The 9,551-nt window shown below is 38.9% G+C and overlaps 1 protein-coding gene across 1 annotated transcript; it reads right to left on the reverse strand.

The window, feature by feature from the left end:
- Window positions 1-3,459: 3,459 nt before the first annotated feature.
- Window positions 3,460-9,155, reverse strand: HSPA5 (heat shock protein family A (Hsp70) member 5). Its single transcript, XM_051979645.1, has 9 exons — window positions 9,043-9,155; window positions 8,606-8,847; window positions 7,889-8,120; window positions 7,080-7,217; window positions 6,425-6,537; window positions 5,946-6,336; window positions 5,597-5,834; window positions 4,950-5,117; window positions 3,460-4,385 (listed from the first exon to the last, which is right to left on the reverse strand). The coding sequence occupies exons 2-9, from the start codon at window positions 8,737-8,739 to the stop codon at window positions 3,826-3,828; spliced, it is 1,974 nt and encodes a 657-aa protein (XP_051835605.1). The 5' UTR covers window positions 8,740-8,847; window positions 9,043-9,155; the 3' UTR covers window positions 3,460-3,825.
- Between the last annotated feature and the right edge of the window lie 396 nt (window positions 9,156-9,551).

Consider the following 9,551-nt stretch of genomic DNA (forward strand, 5'->3'; position numbering starts at 1 on the left):
TCCTGATTTCTGTCTTTCCTCCCTCAATCCCCTAGATCTTGCACATCATTATGAGATTTGCCTTTAGACAGTTTAGTTTTCAGAAAACAAGGATGGTTTAGTTCAAAGAATACTTGAAACAGAAAACCTTTTTTTTGTCTAGAATACTTACTACATGGCTTTAGGAAATCATTTAACCCCTCTTGGTACCATTGTACTTTGAGATTAGCCTAGATCATCTCTAAGGACCCTTCAGACTGCTACTGCTCTATAAACGTAAGAAGCTACAATTGGTACCTGTTGATAATCATATTGAATACAAATGTCTATCTCACTTTCAAATCCCTAGGTTACTCTCAATCTACCTAACCTCACTGTTCCACATACCAGCTTTCTGCTTCAAATATTCATTCATAGGAGAACCAAGTTCAAATCCAGCTTCAGATACTTACTACTTATGTGGTCCTGGGCAACTGCCTAAAAAAAAAAGTATTCATTCATTTACATTCAACATTAAGTGAATAGGCATAACTCTCCAGCTCATTTCGGCTATCAATATGTTCTTTAAGCTTCTTGTCCTCCTCAGCAAACTTCTCATACCAGGAGGAAATCCTATACTCTAGTAGGGAGATAGCAGCACTGATAACAATATTACTTATGACATAAGTTAATGTGGTCCAAAAAAAAGTACTATGAATGTTAGAGTATCAAGCAAGACTTCATGGAGGAGCTGACATTTGGGTTAAGATTAAATAATATCTGGAAATTTGGCTAAACAGAGATAGGACGGAGATTGCTGGTGTAGGGGGGCAGTGTGGACGATAGCAGAAATAGCAAGATTCTAGATAGTTCATTTTTCCAGGGGTATAGAATATGTAGAGGAAAATTGTGACAATGTGCAGGACCTCGGGTGGAGGCAAAGTAGTCAATCTTAGTTATTGTTTGTCCTTTTTTCTCGAAGAGGACCATGACATCAGGAAGGTAATGCTGTGACATGAAGTGAATTGGATGTGAGAGAGGGAGGCTGGGCAAGGTCACTGGCTTCACCTTCCCCTCCAGAGCCATCTGGATCCAGTGACCAGGCATAGATCAGGACTGGAGAAGGCTCTCATAATTGATTATATATGAGAGGTGAAGAAAGGAAAATTCAGGCTTATGAATGGCACTGTTGCAGACATAACCAACAAACATTTGTAAAGGAGCTTATTGTGCAGCAAGCATTAAATTCCTATTATGTGACAAATGGAAGAGGAAAAAGAAATATAAACGAGAACGTTCCCTGCCCACGGGAGCTTAATTGAGGGATATACATAGCCTAGATATTTATAAAAGATAATTTGGTAGGTTGAGGCTATAGTAGTGAAGCATAAGGTTTCATGCAGGTGTCGTTTGACTTTAGAAGTAAATCAGGGAGTCTAAGAGGAAGAACTAAGAAGTCAAGAAGAGCACATTTTAAGGGAAGAAAAGATAATAAACTCAATTTAGGTATATTGGGATGTCCAAGTAGAGATATTCTATATGCAACTAGAGGATATAAGATCATAGATTTAGAGCAGGAAGATACTATAGTGGCTATCTTAATGCCCCCATTTTAGAGAGAAACTGAGTCCCAGAGAGGTTATTTTTTTCCCCTAAGGTCACATAGAGAAGCAGCAATTGGAATTTGAATTCTATTTATTTTTTATACTGTGACACACTGCCTTATGAGAATGTTTTCCTTATCAGGGTATGTTAATAGCTATTTTAAGTTATCTCTGGGAAGGTAGTTATAGAGGGAAAAAAATGGAATTTAGCTTTGGGAAATTTAAATGTGACTACTCACTCCAATTTACATGTTGGGGAGCCATGGTTCTCTGAATTTTCCTACCTCTTTGAGCATAGGCAACTCAAAATTCTTTCTATACCTATAAAATTTGAAATACCTGTATTATCTTCCTCAAAGTGCAAATTTAAAAGTGAATTTCATTTATAATTAGCTGAGGAATCAGTCATATAAATGTCAGTCTTTTTCTCATGGGATAATGGCTTTGGTTTTAAGAGTTTGTTAAAAAACTTTGTAAACTGTACACCATACACAGAAGCTAGTTAACTTAAGTAGCCAGATCACTTCAACTTTAGATTTTATCTAATTTACCTTATCACACACAAATGCCGTGATGACTGAAGCCCAGATCCTTCTAAAGTATTTTCTAAAATAATTTTATTTTAGAAACAAATCTGGGAACTTAGAAACTAACTTATGTTGAATAAAACCCCCACTATTACTTTTTTTGTTAGCAGAAGAATGAAAAGTTGCTGTATTAGACTAAAGTATTTAAATAAGAATCCTGAAAGCTTATTTTAAAATTAAATTTTTGGCTGGGAATTTGTGTTTCTCTAGACTTTTGCTCAATATTCCTTCATAAAATTAAGCTATCAATCTCCAGTTTAGTGTCATCTATCCTTTTTCTACCATCAAATATCACGTATTTGTGTTAGGAATTATTTTTGAAAAATTGTTTACCAAAAATTGGTACCAATAAATATTATTCAAAATTGAAGTAGTTTGTTGTCTTTTTTTAAAGGTCCCATGGCAGAATGAAACAATTAGGAACCACAGGTCAAAAGAATAATGATCTATATTTAGCTATTAACCAGTCCTAGTTATCACTCATCTTTTTTCATCCTTTGAGAAGTATCATAAATGCTCTTTATAGTCCCTTCTAGCTAACATGCTTATAATTCTAGCTCTATGTAGACATGTTTAACTTTAGTAGGCTCTTTGGTGTAAAATTTTTGAAAAACCTCTGAAAAGGTTTAAAAAAAAAAAGGGTCAAGACTACAAGGCACCTTATTTTATTAATCTAGTTACAGCCCTCATTTGACAGAAACCTCTATCAGTTTGTTCCTACTGTCCTATCAGTTCCTCAAAACATACTGTTTCTTCTCACACTGAGTCTGGCCAGACTAGTTTTCTTATCTTTTTTCTTGTCATGAAATCCTTTGACTGTACAATAATGCCTATGGACCCCTTCACAGACATCTGTGTATGTTGTGAAAGATTACAAAAGGAAACCAAAAGGGGAATATGAATAAATCCCTCCCCCCCCAGTTTGTGTATGCTAGATTAAGAACCCTTGTCCTAGAGGATAATTGAAAGCATTATTATCACATGGAAATGTAGAGTACTAAATCAGTTTCTAGCCCATTTGAAAGGACTATTTAATGGAATAGAAAATATTGGTTAGAACTCAGAAAACCTGTTTTATTACTTTTGACTAATTATAAGGGGATTTGGATAAGGTCCTAAAGCAGCCTTAATGAGCTATTAATTCCAGTGTATCAAACTTCTATCACCATTAGGCGTGAAGACAAAGTTTCTATCACTTGATTTCTTACAAAGTTCTAATATTAGCAACCTCTTGCTTTTCATAGGGTTATTTGTATAAACTTCAAAGGTATTAGAGAAACCAGTTTTTAAAAGTCACTAAAACCAACATGTAAATAACAAACATTTATTGGTATCACTTAATGGTAGAAAAAAAGTTCTACACCAAAATGCACATGACCCAATTGTTAAATAGAACATTTGCAAGGTGAACACATTTGCCAACCCAGGTTTCTTTACCCCTCCCCCCTTTAAGCCAATTCTAATCCCCTTCCAACCATCCCCCCCCTCCCACCACCCAACCCCCCCAAGAGTAACTGCTAACAAAAGCAGCAAACAGCCACTTGGGCTATAGCATTTTCAACTCCACTCCATAGTGAAGATTCCAATTACATTCGAGATTGAGTTCTCTCCATTTTCTCCTAACAAAAAGTTCCTGAGTCCAGTATTTACAATATTACAACACACACAAGTGGTGTCTACAACTCATCTTTTTCTCCTGTTTCTTCACTCCCTGGGGGAGGGCCTGCACCACCATATAGCTTACTAACAATAGGCTGGACAATCTCTTCAAGTTCCTTCTTTTTTGCTTTGAAATCTTCAATTTCTGCATCTTGGTGACTCTCAAGCCACTCAATTTTTTCTTCCACTGCTTTTTCTACAATCTCCTTGTCTTCAGAGGAGAGCTTTCCACCCAGCTTTTCCTTATCACCAATCTGGTTCTTTAGTGAATAGGCATAACTCTCCAGCTCATTTCGGCTATCAATACGTTCTTTAAGCTTCTTGTCCTCCTCAGCAAACTTCTCAGCATCATTTACCATTCTCTCAATCTCTTCTGGTGTAAGACGGTTTTGGTCATTGGTAATTGTGATCTTGTTCTTGTTCCCTGTGCCCTTGTCCTCAGCAGTGACCCGAAGAATACCATTCACATCTATTTCAAAGGTGACTTCAATCTGAGGAACCCCTCGAGGAGCAGGAGGAATTCCCGTTAAGTCAAATGTTCCCAGGAGGTGATTATCCTTGGTCAGAGGTCGCTCACCTACAAAGATATTACATCAATCCTTAAAATGTTGTTAGGACAAACTATTAGAAAACCCCCACATATCATTATCTTTGGTTAATATTTTTATATTCATTCAACTTTAGCTCCAACTATATACCACTGGCAAGAACTACATTCCCCAAAGGCAGTCCAACCAAATTGAATGTTCTAATCTTTTTTTTTCTATATAAGCAAAATATTTAGCACAGTAACCTATTTTTAAAAATTAGTAACAAAAGGTGGTATGGTTTCAATAAGCAGGCAACAAGGTAGGAATGGAGAAAAACATGTTTTAGTATTACTTTGGATATATATGACTTTTCTCCCCAATGACTGAGAATTTAAAGAAAGGCAAAATCCTATTTTTTAGAGCCCAAGATGGTCAGGAGATCTCTAAATGCTAGCTGATAACTTTATTAGCTGGGCCATAAGCAAGTTATTTTTTTTTTTAGTCTCAATTTTCTCATTTCTAATTACAGTCCTATTCTTAAAGACAATACTTGATAAATGGTCTAAGTTCACTACTTAGTAGATTTATTTCTTTGTATTAAAATATCTTACCTTCATAGACTTTGATAGTGACAGTTGGCTGATTATCAGAAGCAGTAGAAAAGATCTGAGATTTCTTGGTGGGCACAACAGTATTTCTTGGGATTAATTTGGTCATGACACCACCAACAGTTTCAATGCCAAGTGTAAGGGGACACACATCAAGAAGCACCAGATCACCTAAGACAAAAAGAATTATAGTTTCAAGTAAAGTTTGACATTAGTAATAGTCCTTTAATGAATACACAAAATAATTTATGTGCAGCATCATACCACCACACTCAGGATTGTGGATTACTTCTAATCTCTCAATATTCTTTCATTCCCTATGCTTTCTAATTTTTAAAAAAAATAGTATTTTCTTTTTCCAAATACACATAGACATAATTTTCAATATTAATTTTTTGTAAGAATTTTTCTCTCCCTCCCTTCCCAAGACAGCAATCTGATATTGGTTATACATATACAATAATTTTAAACATCTTTTCTGTTTTAGTCATGTTGTGGAAGGGAGAAAAAAAACATCAGTAGAAAATATTATTTTATAATATTCTTTCAACAAATCCGGGTCACAAGTCATAAGCTAGTTCTTGGTAATGGCTGCAAAGAGAAGTGTGTTAGGAATTCTATCTTTTTGGAAATGTTAGATGTTGACCTACCAGTATCCTGATCACCAGACAATACACCAGCCTGGACAGCAGCACCATAAGCAACAGCTTCATCTGGATTAATGCCCCGGGAAGGCTCTTTACCATTGAAGAACTCTTTCACCAACAGTTGTATTTTAGGGATCCGAGTAGAACCCCCAACAAGAACAATTTCATCAATATCAGACTTCTTCAAGTCTGAATCCTCTAGTACTTTCTGGACAGGCTTCATTGTAGATCGGAACAAATCCTAAAACACGAATCAGTAATATGTAATCACTAGAATGTCTTTACTATACTATAATTAACAGGGAAAGTAAAAATCCATTAACCCACCATAGTCCATATCCTATAAACCTACCATGTTTAGTTCTTCAAATTTAGCACGAGTGAGTGTCTCAGAGAAGTCTTCACCTTCAAAGAAAGATTCAATTTCAATTCTAGCCTGATGCTGAGAGGACAAGGCCCGTTTAGCCTTCTCAACTTCCCTTCGAAGTTTCTGCACAGCTCTGTTGTCTTTCCTCACATCTTTTCCAGTTTTCTTTTTGTACAACTTAATAAAGTGCTCCATAACTCGCTGATCGAAGTCTTCTCCACCCAAATGAGTGTCACCATTTGTGGCCACCACTTCAAACACTCCATTGTCAATGGTGAGTAAGGACACATCAAAGGTGCCACCACCCAGATCAAACACAAGGATGTTCTTTTCTCCCTCCCTCTTGTCTAGGCCGTAGGCAATGGCAGCTGCCGTACTGGTGAAAGGGAAAAAAAAGGGGCTGTCAGATTAGCACTTCCCCTATTTCCAAAACACTTTATATTTCCCAGATTATCAATACTTACGGTTCATTGATTATCCTCATGACATTAAGACCAGCAATAGTACCAGCATCTTTGGTTGCTTGACGCTGGGCATCGTTGAAATAAGCAGGAACGGTAACAACTGCATGAGTAACCTAAAAAAAAAAAAAAAAAAGTCACTCATTTAAGGCCATGATAAGTCAGTAGTTGTTATACAATCATAAATATTAGGGATGAAAGAGAGGGGAAAAAACCTCTATTGAGGAAATTATGTCAGTTTCCCAAAAAATCATATTAATAAGTATGTCTCTTGATTTTTCCCTCTTCAGTAAAGAGCTTTTTATGGCTGCATCTTGCCTATCCATTTTTCCATAACCAATCAATCCCCATTTTAAGACATTACACTATATGGGGAACAGTCTAGACCTATAGTTATCACTGGCATAGGAAACTCCTCCTTCCAATGAATGCAGGATGAACCTTTTCTACAGCAAATCTGACAGAACTATCTAGAATGCTGAAAGGTTAAGTTACTTGCTCACAGGTCACATAGCTCAGTGTGCCAAAACAGCACAACATTCAAGACCAGCTTTTTATGTAGTATACTATTTTATTTCTCTTCAAAACTGTTATGGTAACAATGTCAAAAGTTATGAATGAACCCCACATTTGACTATCAATTTTCTAAAGTTCTTACCTTTTTGCCTAGATATGCCTCAGCTGTTTCCTTCATTTTTGTCAGGACCATAGCAGAAATTTCTTCAGGAGCAAATGTCTTTGTTTGTCCACCTCCAACATCTACTTGAATGTATGGTTTGGTCTTCTTTTCAACCACCTAATTTTAAAATGATTAAGAAGATATGATTATTTACATCCAAATAAATTATATTATATACAGACATAGGTTCATTTTGTTATAAGAATCTACTATCTTATAAGGACTTTACATTTATAACCTTAAATTTTCTCCAAATAGCTAATTTGGTGTCAGCATTTTAAATTCCCTGGATTCCATAGAAACTTGGAATCCTAAAAAAATCCTAATTTGCTTTGCTAGTACTAATACTATGCTGTCCAAAAGTAGTTATGGATTTTTGTTTACTTAGTTATACTTTCCGAGAACTTTTGATGATTTTAATCAAAACCAATACTGATCACATTCTAAAAAGAATTTCTGGGTAATATGGTTGGACCAACACCATTGTCTAACAAAAAAACTGTTCTTTCCAGGCTTAATTTTATTAGAACACCACTGTTTGTTCAAGCACTATTAATGTTCTAAAGATTTTTTTTAAGATGGTAGAACTGGGAAAAAAACAACCTCTGGGATCTTTAAAACAAAGGGGTTATATAAAACCAATATCAAATATGGCTAAAGACACTTTTTAACTTTTTAAAAAGTTAAAGTAAAAAAGGTGAAGTTCAAAACTACATCCCAGAGTTTTCCTAATTGAGGTTTAACATCCTATATTTTAATACATTATTAACTCACGGAGAAAAACAGACCTTGAAAGGCAGATATTTAATGTCTTGCTGCACTGAAGGGTCATTCCACGTTCGGCCAATCAGCCGCTTAGCGTCAAAGACTGTGTTCTCCGGGTTTGAGGTAAGCTGGTTTTTGGCGGCATCACCAATGAGCCGCTCTCCTTCTGGGGTGAAAGCTACATAGGAAGGTGTGATTCGGTTGCCCTGATCATTGGCAATAATTTCCACTCGACCATTCTTAAACACGCCAACACTGGAGGAGAAAGACCACGCCGGAGAAAACAAATGAGCCTTGGACATAATTGTTAAAGAAAACACTGCCAGAGAACAGGAAAAAGGGATGAAAAAACATCCTCCTCATTGATTCTCCCCTTGCCCTGATCTTGAGAAATCAGGTTTGGGCAGGAGGGGAGGCCTACCTGGGCCTAAGGGCTGATTCCGTCTCATCTCATCCCTTCTACCCCCTAAACCTCGCCCCCCCCCCCCTCGCCCGAATCTGGTCGCCGGCTTCCAAGAAGGATCTCAAAAAAAAAAAAAAAAGAAAAAGAAAATCTTCCGGGACCAAGGAAAAAGATCTAACAAAGGCTTGTGGAAATTTTCCAGACTGGATCCACCCAACCATAAGCCTTGGCCTAGAGACGCTGTCAGAAGCCAGGGATGGACCTAATCATCTCCATTACCCCCCCTACCCCAAACTCTCGAGATGAAGATTTCAACAGAGGCAGCTGTTGCTCTTACCACGAGTAGGTGGTGCCCAGGTCGATGCCCACCACCGTGCCTACGTCCTCCTTCTTGTCGTCTTCTTCAGCCCGAGCTCCCATGGCCACCAGGAGCAGCAGAGTGGCCGCCACGGCCACGAGCGAGCGCCTCATCCTGTCTGTAGGTCCACCCGCCCTCCTGCTTATCTGCGCTTCCGTTCGCCCTCCGCTCTCCCGACAAGATTCCTTCGATGGAGTTAACTCGGATGAAGAGTGAACAACCTGCGGAGACACGGGTCGTGCTTACTAGGAAGGCCGGGGCCGACAGAGGCCCATCGCCTATGAGCGGAAGCTCCCCCAGGACCGGCCAGAGCCAAGTGGCGACGGCAACGGTGGGTCCAAGCGAGGCATAGATTAGTTCAATTCGGTTCCCTTCCCCTTCTTCCCCAACTTGGGGCCCAAGGTCGTGGCGCTTACCTCGCACCGCTGGTTTGCAAAAAGTCTCAGCAGTCTCAATAGTCCTTCGTCAGTCCGTTGGTCAAGTCTGGGCCCGAGCCGGCGCCGACTTCTCTTATATATCCACCCCCCAGCCCCGTCGTGGAGGCCTCCGATTGGTGAAGTCTCCGCGCGTTGGACGCCGCTTATTGGCCTCAAACACCAAGCTGGCCACCGCCGATTCGAGGCGGCGGCAGCCGCAGACTACGTCAAGACATCGACCCTCCTCCATTAAACAATTGGTTTTCCTTTGCGCCAAAGAGAACCAATCGAAGAGGCATTTGGGCCTTGCGGAAGTATTTTATTGGTCAACTCTCTGTCAATCATTTAAAAGTGGCGCGCGCCAGCCTCTCAATCCTCAGAGCAGTTTCCGCTGGTTGCCGCCCTGGTCCCACCTTTTCTCTGGAGCTTCCGAGATGTTCATGTGGGTGTCGGCTGGGTAACCTGTTGGGGAGTTGCGAGCTCTGGTCCCCGCCCCTTCAAACATTCCC

The sequence above is a fragment of the Antechinus flavipes genome, chromosome 2 (assembly GCF_016432865.1).
Source record: "Antechinus flavipes isolate AdamAnt ecotype Samford, QLD, Australia chromosome 2, AdamAnt_v2, whole genome shotgun sequence".
Classification (NCBI taxonomy): domain Eukaryota; kingdom Metazoa; phylum Chordata; class Mammalia; order Dasyuromorphia; family Dasyuridae; genus Antechinus; species Antechinus flavipes.

Bases quoted from the DNA above. Each gene is read 5' to 3' on its own strand.
- HSPA5 (XM_051979645.1), bottom strand. From the start codon at position 8,739: ATGAGGCGCTCGCTCGTGGCCGTGGCGGCCACTCTGCTGCTCCTGGTG. The intron at 7,218-7,888 runs GTCTGTTTTTCT...TTTTAAAATTAG, and splicing joins TTAAATATCTGCCTTTCAAG to GTGGTTGAAAAGAAGACCAA. The intron at 4,386-4,949 runs GTAAGATATTTT...ATATCTTTGTAG, and splicing joins CACTATCAAAGTCTATGAAG to GTGAGCGACCTCTGACCAAG.